Source organism: Cupressus sempervirens, chromosome 4, assembly GCF_028749045.1.
Source record: "Cupressus sempervirens isolate cs-2001-9-10 chromosome 4, ASM2874904v1, whole genome shotgun sequence".
NCBI lineage: Eukaryota > Viridiplantae > Streptophyta > Pinopsida > Cupressales > Cupressaceae > Cupressus > Cupressus sempervirens.
In genome coordinates this window covers 715,732,504-715,750,884 of record NC_143121.1, presented here as the reverse complement: position 1 = coordinate 715,750,884, position 18,381 = coordinate 715,732,504, and the positions used below count along the sequence as shown (strand labels likewise).

At 33.4% G+C, this 18,381-nt stretch overlaps 1 protein-coding gene across 1 annotated transcript in view; it reads left to right on the top strand.

Annotated features, from left to right (window-relative positions):
- AUG3 (HAUS augmin-like complex subunit) overlaps positions 1 to 18,381 on the top strand; it is a 254,323-nt gene that overhangs the window by 142,853 nt on the left and 93,089 nt on the right. Inside the window, exons 8-10 of the mRNA XM_089826625.1 lie at positions 4,095 to 4,152; positions 4,352 to 4,483; positions 5,972 to 6,041. Of these exons, the coding sequence (XP_089682751.1) occupies positions 4,095 to 4,152; positions 4,352 to 4,483; positions 5,972 to 6,041 (260 nt within the window). The remainder of the gene's footprint in view (positions 1 to 4,094; positions 4,153 to 4,351; positions 4,484 to 5,971; positions 6,042 to 18,381) is intronic.

The following is an 18,381-nucleotide window of genomic DNA, read 5'->3' as shown; positions in this document are numbered from 1 at the left end:
TAGATGATGATAATACAGGTTATACTCATCAGATATGAAATGGTTATTATACATTAGAGGTCTGACTAAAGTTTGTTGGTATTAAAAACATTAGACTGACTTCCAAGTATCCTATATCACTTGCATACTCCAATTGTCATGGTCTATAGGAGATGCAGTATTATGGATTCCTATAAGTACATCCGTGCTGAGTCTGGACCAACATCTGGATCCATAAATGGGTGTGTGCTCAACGTCCATTATCCTGTCTGTATACTTGTACCTTATCTTGACACATATATTTGGATTGAATTAAAATATTAATAATTAAATGTGTTATTCTTATCATTTCTATATCCCTTATTTATGTTATTGTTATTATTTTATTATTATTTATTTGTGATCTCTTGATTATTATATTAGCATCTCTATTCAATTATATATTTTATTTATTGATAATATTATTCTATTATAATAATAATTCGAAGATAATTATATAATAGATGGTATATAAGATAACTTAGTTTAATATCATCATTCTATTTATTAAATAAGAATTTGGATACTCTATTCTTATAAGATATTATTAGTATTTATCAATATAATTATTATTTTAATAATAATTACAATTTATTTATTTATTTATACTTTATGTTCACTCTATTATTAAAATTGATTCTGGAAATGGGGACATTACAGTAGTAATCTTAGGAAGGGGACATTACAAACCCTTCATAATGGGTTTGGATTCACACAACCTTGAGTTCCACCGTTTTTGAACCACAATGGGTAGAGTCTAGAGACTTCTTTAGGACGATAGTAGGTATTCAGACCAATGGCAAAACCTCTTGGCTTCCACAGTGTGCCAAGGTGTTTGGTTTTGAGGCCTTTTATGAAGAAAAATAAGGTTTCTTCTGCCATGAGTGTGCAATCATTGTGTCTTTTTTTGCAATGAGCCGGTTGGGTCTGGTTTGTCACTCAAAGCTGAAAAGAGATCTGCTTTTTGTACTCTATTTTGGGAGTCTACTCACTTGGCAGCAATTAGTAGATAATCAGTAGTTTTTATTGTCTATAAATGGCTGGCCTTTTAAAAACATGTAAATATTTTATTAAGTTTAATATTATGGACCATCACTCGGTGACACCTTATTCAGCAAAAAAGACACACAATCTATAAGATACTTGCCAAGCACTGTACGAGTTTCGCATCATTAATTATTCTCATTACTTAAGAAGGCAGCCTTACTAACTACAATTTTTGGGCAATCTGTTCTCAAGTATCCTTTTCTTTGGCAGAGTAAACAAGAATTTAGAGATTCCAATTATTATAATTCACATGAAGGATGTAATGCCCCCTTCTTTATTGGTTGATTTATTGGACCAATAATTATAATTTAGAGAATCTGATAATTATAATTCGCAGGCTTATGATTTATGGTTAGGGAGCCTCGGAGGCAGTTTATTGAGCAGTTTGATGATATTTGATAGTTAGTTGAGGTCTCATTGTGATTATGAGTAGAATGCCCTTTTTTGGAGTGATTGTGGGTCAGTCATTCGATACGATTAGTAAGTTTTGAGCAACAACTGGGCCAGTTGGCAGTGCTGATATTTTTAGTATTGTTGATGGGGTTAGTTTGATGACTATCTCAACATTTTATATGGTCTATAGGGGTTCTAAATAAAAGAATGATGGTTGTTTATTATTAAAATTAAATGATAGATTTCATTTTGTTGCTATTTTAATTTTTTTAATAAGGAACTATGCAGGGCTAGTTACAAAGTGAAAAGCAACCTATTTTAAATATATGGGCCTTTTATAGTCAATGCAACATTGGAGAATTTAAAAGATGTGTTTTAGTAAACAAAGTGTGTTAGGAGAAAGGGTTCAAACCTCTTGTGGGAGTCTTTGGAAGACATTTTGTGAGTTCATTTCATGCATGGTGTGTTTGATATTTGCTATTGGTATTTTTTTCTGGAGGACTACTCTTTTCTAGTGTGAGGATAGAAACCTTTGCAGGCAACATTCTCCATGTTATTCAGAGGTAATTTTGGGGAATAACATGATGAATTCATTGAGGAGTCACAATTGTGCACCAATGGTGTTAGTTTGATTATTCTATATAGTCTTTCAATGCAGATTTGCAAAATTATTTCCAAGTTTGGCTTGAAGTAGATGTTGCTGATTATTCTTAGTCTTTTGGCTGGCTCTACAACCTTTGTAGCTGGTCGTACTATCTAGTGCTGGCTGTACCTTTTGTAATGTCTCCTTCAGTTGATAAAAGGATTTAAGATAATTAATTAGTATTACACATCATATTCCTATTTTAAAAATAATATTAGTCAAGGAGGGTTTTTCCATGCTACTGACGTGATTGAATTTAATTAGTTTTGGAGGGAAAAGGCATTTGAGGGAGCATAAAATGAGTTCAGTTGGAAGCAGTCAATCGATTTATGTTTTGTGAATTGATCATCATCTTTGCAGTTAGCTCTGCAAGCTTGATAGCATTGGAATTTCAGTTGGGACCCCATCCTACTCTCCAATTTATTGAAGTCACTCTAAGAGAAGAATTATTGAAGTCGGATCAAGGAGGACCTTCAAATAGGATAATGGCTCAAGCTTCTGATTGTGAGATTGAATTGTGTGAGCAGTAGATTAAGCAACCACTGTGGTCTTACACATTTGAGTGCAAACATTGAGTGAGCAATGTGTTGAAGATGGCAGTCTATCATTGTGATATTTAAGGAAAACACAATACTTGTTGTCAGAAAAATTCTGAGGGAAATACAATGTGATATTGGAAGGACTTGATCTCTTAGCTTAAGTTGGCCCAATAAAAGCTTGGATCGCAACACGCAACATAAGAGGTGGTGCTTTCATATACAAACAATAATCACCCATCTTTATTGGGGATCTTGGAATTTTCATCAGGTCTGAGCTGAGACTTTAAGAAAGCTGAATTTCTTATCTTTGCTAAATCACATGAACTAAATAAGGAGCTAATCTGAAGCTGGAATGAAGAGCCTCTGAAATTCTTCATTATAGTTGTCAACTATTCCCCATTGCTTTGCTTAGGCTGACTCCCTGAAGTGGGCTTTTGGAACCTTCATGTCAAACCTCTCAGTAAGTCTCTTTCTGCAATCAGCATATGAAGTGATTTGATTTAAAGTGGTAAATGTCTCTGAAATCAGAATATGAATTGGAGGAAAGCTTATTTCATGGTATGAAAGTGTTTTATATCATCTTCGGCATAGAGATTATGGTTGGTTCAAAATAATCAGCTCATTATTATTTTTGAGAGGTTTTTTATTAGAAAGCTTATAATCAAGTGCCTTGCACACATTGAATGTTTTGAGAGTTTTTGTTAAGCTTATGCCACTGAAAATTTCATTCAAGATTCATAGTTGAATTTTGTGCTGTAAGGTGGAAGTTTGGCAAGTCGAGCAATGAATAAATTTTTTGTTTGACTTTGTGTAACATAAATCTTCTACCATGCAGAGTAACATTGCATGCTTCACAGTTATTGCTCTCTTATGACCCTTGTACTTAATCAACTGCTGTAATATGTATTTCTTTTCTTGTTTTGATGAATACATATGTTGATGTGTAAACTAACCACTTTTCCAGCTTAAACAGAAATATTTAAATTAATATTTTTGCTTAAGCTGGAAAACTGGTTAGTTTAGCTTTGTAGTAAAAGGAATTTTAAGCCTGGCATCTGTACTGTTGAGATAAAAAATTAAAGAGAGGTTAAGAATCAAGATTGTTTACATGCAAAATGCCCACACAGTTAATTTTACATTGTACATAATGTACAAAGAAGTGCTAACAAAAGGTTGGCACAAAAACTGAAATTAATAAACTATTGATTTTATTGCAAACAGTAGCTGAGTTCAATTTGCATCCTGCAAACGACAAGCCAAATTATTGTAATTGAAGCAGAGGAAATAAATCTGTGTATCTAATATTGTTGTTCTGTGAACTTAAGCAATAAGTGGTGGGTATGAGCTCTTAATTTATGTTTGTGTACATTTGTTGTGTGTCTTATAATTATTTCTTTTGCTTGGATAACATATCACTAAGTTGAGGTTGAATGCTTTAACTCTGATTTCTTCAGGAGATTCAGAAAAATCTTACCATCATCGGGTTGTTGAACTTCAACGCCTTCGTTCCATGTAAGTGCCATTGTAGAAATACACAGGAAAGGGAAAATCTGCTGGGAAGATACTATTTCACCTTATTGTTCTTATTTGTTTTGTAGTTCTTAGAAATGCTATTTAAACAAAAATGTTAAGAGTTTATTTAACATTTTTGAAAATATTGAATAATTATTACTTGGATGCTGATAGGTATTCTCTTTTACCTTGTGAACAGTTTTGGAATCAGTGAGAGACAGTGGGTCGAAGCACAAGTTGAGTATGCCAAACAACAGGCAATTCTTGCAAAGGCAAAACTGCAAGTATCAGCTGATGAGGCTCATGTTCACCTTGATTTGCAGTCTTTGAGGTTTATTCTTCTTCGATAATGATTTTTTCCTCGAACCTTTAAGTTTGTAAAATGAGAAACAAGTTTGGAGATGAAAATTTATATTACAATTTTCTTTTTATGGCAAGAATATTTTTTTAATGCTCCAAAGTAAATATAATATTATCAATGACTAGCCAATTTTGTACACCAGCTGATAGATGAAATCATTTAATTGACACTAGCAAAGTGAATTATCGTGGTCATAGTAATGATTGGGATGACTGCCAGAATATAGATGATGATTGGCAGATAACCTATTTCAATCACCAAGATTAACTTTGGAGAGCTTAGTTTTAACACTTGGGCCAACAAGCACTATGGAAGAGGTGAGTCAATCAACATTTATGGAAAATCGCACAAAGTCAAAGATATGGAGGTGGTGTACATGAGGAGTTGATGGTGTGACCTTTTATTGTTAAATAGTCAGATTTAAGGGGGTCTATGTATAGTAAAGGAAAAAACATATAGACTTACTATATTCTTTGGTGTCATGTAACTCCATTATTTTCATCTATTTTTTCCAACTGAAAAGAAGTAGGATGGGTAGAAATCTTGAGGGAGCGGCCTGCAGACTGTTTCTGTGCCCTGGTCACAGTAATGCTACCATTTACTAGCATCTGTCTTAGGCTTAGTGATTAGGAGAGGAATAAGAAACTAGGATTTAAGTAGGAATTATAAATTAGCAATTGTTTAATCTAATTTAAACGAAAGGGATATATGTTATGTTGTATATATATATATATAGTGGTAATACATGATACACACACACACACACACACACACACACACACACACACACACACACACACATGCTGTTTTGTTGGGTTGTCCAGTACTGTGGATATCTATGAAGATAGAGTTTGTTTGTTTATGGAAATTGCAGACTGTGTTGATGCTAACAGGAGGCTATTTGGGTGTAAAGAAGTGGAATCAGGATTAAATGGTTTGGAAGACTAAGCATAGGAGCAATGACAAAATGATATAACATAGTAATTATATATTGATAAAGAATACTAACAAGTTAAACCCAAATTACGATACAAAAGGATCTTGTTTTTACTTGAATGCATTGCCAAAGAATAAATTTCTGCACGTATAAACCTTCATGAAACATTGGTGGATTAAGTAGTGTGAATTTTGAAGTTTATGAAACTGGCAGCGACATAAGTCCTCAAAGCCACTTGGCTTTATGGGTTATGGGTTTGAAGATATTACCAATCTGATTGGATTTCTCTAAAGGAAGAATTTTAGACGACGTTCTCACGAGAGAATCTCAAATGTTTCTCTTTCGTTGATAGTGGAAAACAGACTTTCCTTTGTGGTTTCTATTTCCGATTTTTGTGATAAGAAAATACTGTTGAATTTTGTGGCCACATATTGGCTCTGTTCTATGTTCAATATTTTTATGGATTGATATTTTCATAATGAGCTAGTTCGAGTTTCTAAGCCTTATTGGATGTTATGTAGGCGAAGGAATGCAGAAATTGCTGGGGAGTTGAGTACACTTTCTCAGGAAGAAGAGAAATTACTTTACCAGGTTCTTTCTTATTTGGTTCATTTGTGTTTCTTAGGACTTTAGAAAGTTAACATGAACTTTGCAATGCTTGAATAGAATATAGATATTGATGAAGCTGATTGATGTATTTGAAATAAAGTCCAGTCATTTGATAAATCAAATAGTTTATATGTCCTCTTTTTTATGTTTTGGCAAGTAATCTTTACTTGTGATGGGTCATCTGATTCTACCCTAACTTTGCAATATTGTAGTTTCATCTTGTTGGAATGATACAAGTCTGGTGCAAGGGATTCATATAGTTTTGAAAATCTGCAAATCTTAATTTTTTTTTGGAAATTGTGAGTTCTTTTAATTAATAAGTGTGAACTCTATTTGGTGAGAAAATCATAATTTTATTTTCTATTGAATATTATGCCATTTTTTTGGAAAAGTTGCATGTTCTTTATTCCGTTTTTTGGAAATGTCATGTATTTATTTTTAAACCATGCCCTATATTCTGAGCAATGTATGGCTGTTTAAATTGCAATTTGCACAGCTTTCTCATCAAATTTTTGATGATTTTTTACCAAATCATGCTATGACAAAATTTTTGCATGATGGGTGTTATAATATTCTTTGACATTTTTTCACACAAAATAGTGTTTTTTGCTAATTTTTAGTGGTTAAAGCTTGCAGTAGGTAGGCACATGTTTTGCGATTTTTACACAATTTTCTAATAAAATTATGTTGTTTGCTACGTAGGGTTTTAAAAATTGTCCAAAATTTTTAGGTCGTCTTCTTTCAAGGCAGGTAGTTTTTTTCTTACTTTTTTCATGATTATGAATTGCAAGAGTGATGGCTTCATCAGCCAACAACATATTGGACATTTTCCTGGCGCATAAATACCTTGACATGGCTCTCATTGGTACAAACACATTACCAACAATTGTGGGTGAAGATCATGACAAGTTTGATGAGCATGATCTAAAAATCATTATGCCAATCAAGCTATTGCTAATAGATAAATTGCTTTTGGAGGCTTAAGTAGTGTTTTGTCCCCTTTTGGCCTAAGCTGTAATTAAATGATAAAAAAACATGTTTAATTTTAATTATCTACTAAGCCATTAATGTAATTATTTAATATTATTCTTTTTTAAAAAGTACATTATAAGGATAATATTATATAATTACTATAGTGATTTAATAATGTGAGAAATCAAATAAAGTCACTTTAATATAAAAAGTTGAGATAAAAGGTAAGGAAAATAAAAGCCAATGGACTTTCAAAAGTTATAAAACTGCATTGAGAGTATTATGCAGGGCATGTTGAGTTCGTTCATTTCATTGATTGTAACCCTGTGGGTTTTAGATATTTGGACTTGATACATCTCAGCCTTCTTGAGGACGGAATCCCTCTTGAAGAAGACTAGATACAGTAGTGAAAGATATGCTCTAGCTGATGTTTGCTGAAGATAATAGATCTGCTGATGGTGTGTGGATTAGCTATCATTCTGTAAAACTTGTATTTGTGATTGTGTTTTTTTCTGTGCAAACATTCCCACTGTAAGTTCTGTGGCTACTTTTGGAAGATGCTTCTATTATGTTTCTGCTGAAGGTTGTCATGATTTATCTCTTTTGATGGTAATATTCATATTTAATTTCTGATATCTATTATATTATATATGATTTCTAATATAATCTATTGGATGAATAGATATCAGGTTTCTTTCAAGTTGTTTGTTTACATTTCTGTACAAGATTTGGTAAAATCTGGAGGAAATATCCATAGGGGACACTACAGTGGTATCAGATTGGTCCATCTGCCAGCTTCTGAGGTTTCATGACTGACATAAGTGAATATTCTTTGTCTCTATTTTTTAAGATGAAGTCAAAGCTTTATTCTGAATTATATTAAAAGATGGATTGTTGTATGGGCTTATTTGTCTTTTATGATGCCATTTGTAGAATTATTGAAGTTTCTACAGTGAGTGATAGATTGATGAGTTTGGTATTTTTACCTTTTGGATGAGCATATCAACACTACAACAAATATTTGTTGGGAGACTTGTATTTTTGTGGTGCCAAAATATTACTTCAGTAAGTGATTTGATTGGCCTGCGGGAGGAATATTGGAACGGATTACTATTTTGGTGTATTGGTGTGGCGAAAGGATTAAATATTTGTGACTTCAAGTAAAACCACTTATCACAATATTTTATGATTGGGCTATGCTAAAGAATTTGGGTCTGGCGAAAAATTGTGTTTGGATCAACTAATGAAGTTCAATGCCAAATATTGACATGAATCTTATGGACCAAAAAAGAAATATGTGAGAGTTAACAATATTCTTTCATTTTGGCATCACTGTGAAATGTTTTTCATATTTCCTGAGAAAGGTAGCTTGCATTTCATCCTCTATAAAGAGCCTGTGTCATTCCGTTAGCATAAGAAGGAAATCGAATGACTACATTGCCTAGATTTTCTATGCTGAAGAAACTTAATGATTGTTAAGGGGAGCCGTCTAGTTGGCCGAATTCCTTCATTGCTGATTTGCATATGATTGTGGGATGACGAGAAGACTTTCCTCTATCTTGGGGATTGAAAAAACATTCAAATTATTCTTTGTATAAGCCCTTTCACATTTTGGGTACCTTGGTGCACTATTGCATGGTTTTCTCCTACAAGAGAAGCATGAAAAGTTCTTGTGGAAGGGTGAAGGTGCAAAGTTATCTGCAGCCAATAGACGCATATGGTATTGTCCAAGGCTTAGCAACACTCCCTAGTTCTATTTGTAGTTCATATCCTCTATTATCGGGCTGGTTTTCAAGTTATTGAGGCTAAAAAGGAGAATGACAAAATCAGTATCGTAGAGTCAACAATTGCCTTATGGGACAAAGGAATCAATAATTCCCATAGTGTAATATCACTTTTTAATCCAAAATAGTGGCAATATGGGTGAGATGACTTTCTATGTCTTTCCGTGTTTAATTCTCTTTGGGGAATCTATGTAAATGCTTGAAAGTTACTATCTAATACTGCCTACATCATTACTTATTTGATATGGAGCTTTTGGAAGTTTAGATCTGGTTTGATAAACTCATAGCCTTATAATTGATCCCAACAACAAATTTTTCGGGTATGGTCTGCAGGCTGGTCTTCCTTTGAGAGTTAATATGCATTCCAACTAAGAGTTTTTTATCTTCCTAGCTTTGTGGCTTAGGCATGGCTCTCTCTTAATTCACGAGGCCACAATTGAATAGATTTTCAGGCCATGTAATTTAAGTGTTTGTTCTGTGGAGGAATTCAAAGTCTATGAGTATTACGTTGTCAAAGTTAGAACTTTAAATTTCTAATTTTATTTCGAGCGTGCATCTTCTGTAAGCTTTAAAAATTTGTAAGCTTTTCAATTAATTTATAAAGCTCTCGTTGAGCTTTGGACATCATATTAAGCCATGTTGGTGATACTTCGTTAATGATGCTGGGATAAATTCATCAGAGTGCTGAGTAGGAATAGGTGAACAGTTGTGAGATGTGGACATTCATAGTGCTGCTGAAGTATCATGTGGTTTCTTGAAATTGGATACTGAGGTTTCTCTTGGCTATATTTGCATTTGGCTTCAGTTTGAACATGTAGAGTTGTAATACTTTCCTTATATAAAATTTGAGGGCAGAAAACATTTCCCTTAACCCTTTTGTGCTTTCTTGAATGTAAAGTAAAGCATGTGGGTGTTGTTTCTCAGACCTTAATTCATAGTTAGATAGACACGCTGTTTGGGAAGGCATTAGACCCCACTTAGCACGTTTGGACAGAGCTAAGATGAATTAGAAGGGGTGAATATTAGTTTGTTGATAAGTAGGAGGTATTTTCCACAACAAGTCAAATTGTGATTTTGCTATCAGGATTTAACTATGTTGTTTTTTAGTCAAACTCATTGGCCCATACATGATAAGTAGTGATTCACACATGACTCCATCTCGCATGAGAATGCTCTCATTGGATCTAGGTGATGCTCACAGAGGTGAAGCAAGGTCACCATTACAAGTAAAAATGATAAGAGTAATGAAAAGAAGGGGCCACCTTCGGGATGTTACAATTGTGAGGGAGATCATTATGCTAGTAAATGCCCTGTCAAACACAACACCAATCAGCCGCACCGACCACCTCTTCCACAACAACAACATGTTTATCAGGAAGGAATCCACACAACCTTGGATATTAGACAAGTAGAACAACAGATAGGCCCAATTGAAACTCCAGGTAAGATCTATGGGAACCCTGTCTCTATTTTAATTGATACTGGAGCTTCTGAATGTTTTATATCACCTAAGCTATTAAGTAGATTTTCAAAGAGATCTAGTTTTATGGCAAAACCATGGATAGTTGAGTATGCAAACCAGTCAAGGGCTAAGGTAGAGTAGTGTTTGTTTGAGGCTCAGGTTGATTTTCCAAATTTCTCCACTGAATTGAATTTGTATTTAGTACCTTTTGGGTCTTACAATATTATTATAGGCATTAATTGGCTCAGTGAGCATAAGGCCAAGGTGGATTGTCTTGCCAAAACTGTAGATTGTTTGGATGGCCAAGGCTAACCTACAAGCATTATAGGGATTAAACATGAAGTTAAATCAAAACAGATATTTGCCATGCGACCTAAGAAATATGGAAGAAAAGGCTGTGTGATTTTTGCAATAAGAGTTGATGACATGAGAGATCCTATAAACACCACATATGGAGATGACTACATTTTTGAAGATGGGGAAATCAGAGAAAAGTTGAAGGACTTTTTTGAAAAAAAATATTCCTATCTAAAGAATTATCAAGTTGCGTTTCCCGAAGAACTCCTTTGTCTACCACCATCTCGAGTCTTTGATTTTACCATAGATTTGATACCAGGAGCATAACCTATTTCTCGAGCACCATATCGAATGACTACCATAGAATTAATGAAGTTGAAAATACAATTACAGGATATGTTAAACAAGAAACTAATTCGGCCGAGTGTTTCACCATGGGGAGACCCAATATTGTTTGTTAGGAAGAAGGACGAAGCCATGAGATTATGAATAGATTACATAATGCTCAATAAGGTTACTATCAAGAACAAGTATCCAGTTCCTAGAATTGATGACCTTTTTGGTGAAATGAAAGGCGCAACAATATTTTGAAAAGTTGATTTAAGATCAGGATATCACCAACTTTATATTAAGGATGAAGATATTCATAGAACTACATTTAGAACCAGGTATGGGCATTATGAATTCACAGTGTTACCTTTTGGGTTAACCAATGCTCCAATAGCTTTTATGAACTTAATGAATAGCATATTCTAAGATTGCCTAGATAAGTTCGTATTGGTCTTTATAGATGATATTCTAATCTATTCAAAGGATGAAGAAGAACATCAAGAACCTCTGGAAAAAGTTTTACAGAGGTTAAGAGAACATGAACTATATGGAAAATTGTCTAAGTGCGCTTTCTATCAAAAGGAAATTCAGTATTTGGGACACATTATATTAGCTCAGGGAATAGTTGTAGATCCGTCAAAAATCAAAGCAATAAAGGAATGGCCTATACCTAAAAATGTGACAAAAGTTAGAAGTTTCATGGGATTGGCAGGGTTCTATAGAAAGTTTGTCAGGAATTTCTCCAAAATAGCTTACCTAATTACATCACTTAAGATAAAGGGAATGAAATTTGTATGGATAGAAAAATGTCAATCAACTTTTGAATACTCGAAGGAAAAGTTAACCACAACACTCATACTAAGAGTATTTGACCCACAAAAGAAATTCGTTGTTATAACTAATGCATTAAGAGAAGGAGTAGGTGTGCTAATGTAGGATGAACAGGTAATTGCATACGAATTTAGGAAATTGAAGAATTATGAGAAGAACTATGCCCGTTATGATATGGAATTAGCAGCTATTGTTCATGCTCGTCAAATGTGGAGACATTACTTGATTGGAAATCCTTTTAATTGACGATGCGACCATCATGGCCTAAAATATATTTTCACTCAACCAAATCTAGATGCTAGACAAAGAAGATGGCTGGAATTTTTAGTAGTCTATGAATTTGACATAAGTTATATTAAGGGCAAGGAAAACAGAGTGGTAGATGCCTTAAGTAGGAGAAGACACATTTCTGCAATGGCTACTATAAATTTCAGATTAAGTGACGAGATTTTACATGTAGAGCATGATGAATTTGATGTAGAGACCAACCTAGCTCTCATGAGGGACCCACAGGATTCCAAGTATTCAGAAATTGGGTTAGAAGAGGATGGATTGTTAAGATGTCATAACAAGATTTATGTATCCAACAAAACTGAACTTTGAAGAATGATTCTGGAAGAAACTCATTCAGCTCTATATTCAGGACACCTTGGGGTAACTAAAATGTTGTCAAATATAAATCCTCTATATTGTTGGAAAGGAATGAAAAGGGATATAACATAATTTGTGGCAGGATGCTTAGAATGCCAAAGAGTAAAAGCAGGACATCGATAACCCAACCGGTCTCATGCACCCAAATGAAGTACCAGAATGGAAATGACAGATAATTTTCATGGATTTTGTACAAGGATTACCTGTGATACGAAATCAACACAATACCATTCTGGTAGTAGTAGATAGACTGACAAAAGTTTCTCATTTTATACTTGGAAATCTAACTGATGGAGCACCAAAAATTGCTCATTAATTCATAAAAGAAATTTTTAGATTGCATGGAGTTCCAGAGAGGTATGCTAGGATAACTTCCAGATTTTGTGAAATATTATTTTCAGCACTAGGTACTAAACTAAATATTAGTTTAGCTTATCATCCTGAGATAGATGGTCAAACAGAAAGAGTAAGCTAGGAATTAGAAGATCTTTTGAGAGTTTACTTTATAGATTGACAATATCAGTAGGAAACATATTTACCTTTGGTAGAATTTTCTTATAACAATTCCTACCAATCCACCATTAAAATGGCCCCCTTTGAGGCTCTATATGGCCGCAAATGTAGAACTCCTATGAATTGGAATCGATTGGAAGATAAGATTGTTGTTGGGCTTGAAGTGTTTAAGGAAATGGAAGAACAGATAATCCAGATTCGTCAAAGATTGAAGGAAGCTAATGACAGACAAAAAAGTTATGTAGATGCAAAAAGAACAATTAGGGAATTCTCAGTGGGAGAAAAGCTACTATTAAGAGTATAACCTCAGAAGAGTACTATCAAGTTTGGTAAGAATGCCAAGTTAGCCCTAAGGTATGTGGGAACTTTTGTAATAGTGGAAGTTGTGAACCCATTAGCCTACAAAATTGCCTTATCACCAACCCTTTCCAAGATGCATGATGCCTTCTATGTGTCATACCTTAAGAAATACATTACTCATCATGATTGTATAATTGATTGGAACCTATTAGAGGTGCGAGAACCAGGGGTGGTAGAAATAGAACCACTCAGAATACTCGAGGTACGTAAGCTATGCTTACGAAATCAGGAGGTGACTCAATGCAAGGTCCAGTGGGATCAGTATGCAAAGGATAATGCCACCTGGGAAGATTATCACGAAATCTTTCAAAAATACCCCCATCTTTTCTCGAGGCCTAGAACTTGAATACTTCTTTTCTTGAAATAATCTGAATGGATATTGTTTAATGTTTTGTTGTGATATTCATCAGGGACGATGAAAAATTTAAGGGGGAGGGTATGTTACATCCCAAATTTTGACCTAGTTTTAAAATTGCTCATAGCCGTTGGATTTAATGGATTTTTCTTTTATGATCATGTGAAGTAGGTAGTTATTTATATCTGTTGTATTAATTGTTAATGGAGATGGTCGTTAACCATTATTTGTTATGTGATGATTAGTAGTTGCTTGATTTTGGAATTATGGTTAATAATTTAAAGTTTTTTAAATGTTTATATGAAAATTATTATGGAACTGTTATTATGGTGGAAGTTCTTCATGGGTGATTGAAGAAGAAGATGAAGGGGGAAGCATTGCTAAACGGGATCACTGGAAAGGGATATATGCTTAGTCCATTCAACAGGATTGACAATTATGACCTTAAACTTCTTTGGTAAGGACCTAATGACTTGAACACATGATACATCTGTGAGACTTACATGAGCTATTAAATAAATAATTTAAGAAACATAAAATAATTGAATTAAAATATAAAACGTACTTCAAAAGATTTAAAATGATCTTTCAACTTGTAAAAATGAAGTGACACCATTATATTATTTTCTTATAATAAAACAATGCCACTTCACTAATATATTTACATGTACATATATAAATAAAAATTATAATAATATTTGAATTATAACCATCCAACTCTTTCTCCATCTTTATTCTTGTCCTTGTTTGTAATCGATTAAACACATGGCGTATTAAATTGACAAATATTCTTTAAGTTACAGAAGCCAAAGAGTCTCCTTAAACCTTTTTATATCATGAGTTGGGAGAGGCAAAGTCGCAAGAGCACTCATTCCCGTCTCTTCCCTTTTAAATATCGCATTTCTTCCCTGCTTATTACGGTTCATTTCCCAATCGATAGTCTGCAATAGACCTATCAGATACTTGCAATACCATTAAAAACCTTGTTCATAGCAGTACCATTCTATACTCTCTACCATCTATGCTTTTCTTGCTGAGGATATAAGTTTTCATACACTCTGATGACGTCTACAAGCAACTAAAGAAGAGCTGATTACAAATCGATTTGCAAACTTCAGATAGTTCAGAATTTCATAAGAAGTCATGTGATAATCAATTCCAATAAATGTTATTCTAATATTTTACAAATCAATTTCCATAGCTGCAGCTGTAGATCATTCTCTTTTATATCTAAATAACTCTAGGGAGTTGCTTACAAATAAAGTATAGAGAAGTGTCTATAGCTTGGAATCATAAACTATTTTTGCCAATAAACCTTGGAATAGGATGATAATTATTTATGCAACATTCTTTCTCTTAAAGAATATAAACATGTAATCACAGATTGTGAAATGTTGGAAGTTTATAATATTCACGAGTCCATAAGAGCCGGTTTCTCTGAAATTCCGAAAACCTAGGACTCACTGACTGTTTAGCCATGGAAAAGGTGAAATGAAATTTTATAAGGATAAAGAAAGTGAAATCAGACTTGATACTTTAAATCAAATTAAATAAGTCTTACTTAGTAGCTCATGCTTGTCCTTAATAATGTAACTTGTTGTCAAGTCGAGCGGTAGTGATTGAGTCGTTGAACCATCAAAAATCCTTGGCCAAGGTAGTTTAAAGGCATGTTTGCCATCTAATGATCACTTGATGTCAGTGGTGCCAGTTATGTAGACATGTTTGTTTCATAACTGTGTAGACATTCTAAACACCAGGATGCTCAAGTGGTTAGACTAAGAACATTCCAAGCCCGATCCCGAAGTAGGGAGGGCCTTTCTAATTAAGTAGATTTTGTGGGGATAAGTATGGTCCGAGGTTGGGAGGTTAAGCCTAAGTCAATGCTTCTTCTCTTATTGAAAGCCGAGGCTTGCACAACCAGCTAAAGAACCACCCGATGATACTTGTATGTTCTATTCTTCTTTCCATGATAAGCATTTACTTACTTGTATGTAGGAAAGATAGTTAATCGTTAATATAGTTATTTTCAGTTGATCATAGATATAATTATTTTCAGTTAATCGTTAATCTAGTTATTTTAAGTTGATCATAGATACAATTATTTTCAATTAATCGTTAATCTAGCTATTTCAGTTGATCATAGAGGTAATTATTTTCAATTAATCGTTAATCTAGTTATTTTCAGTTAAACGTTAATCTAGTTATTTTAGTTGATCATGATATGGTTATCACAATTGAACATGGATAATTCAGTTAATTGTTGATAGTTAAAACAATTAATGTCATATGATAAGGAATTCAGTTGTCTTTTCAATGAATCTCTTTATAATTTGTCTTTGTTTTTGTTATACAAAACCGATTTTTTACACCATCTCAGTACTTATCAATGTAACAACCATTTTTCCCATGTCTTAACTAACAACTAGCATATCAAAGAAATATAGTTATTATTTCATATTCATAGGAAGACAGTTATATTAGTTATGTTCATCGGATGAGATTAATGGTTACAACCAGTTAAATAAAATTTTCATAACTAACAGTTGAAGATACCCTGAATGAATTTAACACGGAATTTAAAATCTACATATTGTAGAATTCAAAACCGAAATTTGTCCAGGGATGCTTCTACAAAACCCAAGTTAGTCCATAAATACCGCTTAGGAACAAATACCTATACCACATTATCGAAATGACAAATACCATCAAATGTCCAAGGTCGTATCTATTAAAAATACGTATATCTATCTACATGCATAATTTAGAGGATTATGATTTATTCTAACCTTATATCCTCTCATCATATATGCATATATATTTATACATATGTTACTAGAGAAGAACTAGAGATTTAATATCATGGTGGCATCATACATATATATATATATATATATATATATATATATATATATATATATCTGTGATGATGATGATGATAATGAAGAGAAATGGAGATGCAATCATAGAACAACAAAGGCAGTGGTTCTGAACGTAAATTTTGATAATGATTGCTGTATATTTTATATGTTTGACCAAGTAGCTCATGGTATTGTTCAACGTACACTCTTGCTTTCCTAGTCGTTTACCCTTAGCCATGGTGATTCAAGATTCATACCTATTTTCCCAGTGATGGTGGTGCCCCCATGTCCAATTCTTTTCTAACAATGCTTCCACCCCTTCGATGTGCTCCTGCAAGGAATTCTCCACGATTATATCATATTCCTCAATATAATAACAATTTACCATAACAAGTTTTTATTCACAAACCATCATAATAGCTAACCACCATTCTATTTCCCATGATGAATAACCAACTTTCTAAGATTTCAAGATAATCATAGAATAGCATCATAACGATTAACCAATATGTCATCTTCATATGAAATTATAATGATTAACCATCTTACCATTTCACATAATCATAACAAATTTGAATTGTCAACAGACTTCATGTGAAACCTCAATGGCTATATGAACATTTTAAATCGGGTTAAAAATCAGAATGTAACACTCCAGGTTGAGCGCGCTTATTTGCAAAGTTTCCTCCTTGGTTAAACCCTCTCTGCTTGCAACCCCATTGGCAAAACCTTCACCAAGTGTTGTGCCTCATGAACTATTCCTTAGAATGCCCCTTAAGCTCATCAATTGATAAGTAGGAGGCATTTTCCACAGAAAAATCTTGAAGGCAATAGCACTATCAGTTTGTTATCTTACCTCTTGAAGGGATTGCTACTACAAGATTGCTGCTATAGGATTGTTTGGTTTGGATACTATTTCAAATTTTTTGTTAATTTGTATTGTGAACAATGAAGAGATGATATGGAGAATTTATTAATATGCTTTTTAGAATTCATTTTGGTGTTTGTAATACGCAAATGTTCATGAAAGTGTTAATGAATATAACATAAAACAATTCCTGCTAGCAACTACCTTTCATTATGTTGTATTATATCACTGAAATTAGCATGCAACTCTAGCAAAAAATAATATACGAGAATAGGGGAGCCTGTTACAGTGGAATTCGTTTTGTAAAAAGCAAAATGAAGCCAAGAAATAATATAAAAGTGATTTTTATTTTCAAAAGAATTCAATGGTACATTATTACATTTAATGGTGATCAGCTAAGGGATCTGCAAAAAGAAAAGGAAGCAGGAAATTGACTCTATGTAATTGTATTACAATTGAAGTCCATGAAATTTCATGATGGTGTTCAAGTTGGAGAAATTAGACTCATATTTTTTCAAAGTAGATCAGTTTGATTTAGAGGCTTTTGTGTAATGGACTCCCTAGAAATGCCCACAAACTAAACAACTGCTGATAGGAATTTTGTCAAACAGTTTGCATGCAACTCCTTATTACTCTGTTTACTAATTTAACCCCTTATGACTTCGGAAATGAGACTTTTATATTGTTTGCTTGTATGAATTGAAAATCACTCAACATGAACAAAAGAGAGTACAATGATATGCAGATTGGAAATTGTATTACGGCTGATAAGATGTCATTTTCAGAATTAAATAAAATCAAATACATGGCAGAGTATTAACTCACTAATTTCTCCACTATTATTGACATAATGCTCTAGCAAATGTTATTTAAACCTGCTGCTATAGTGAAATGAAGTATTGCGTGAATAGTGCCGCATGAACAATGTTGCTACAGTATTTTGTCTTCCAAATAGTCCAATATCTTTATAAAATCATTCCCTCAAAGTGGCATAAGTGTCGGATGAGTAAATAAAGAGATATGAACTAGGCTAATGCACAC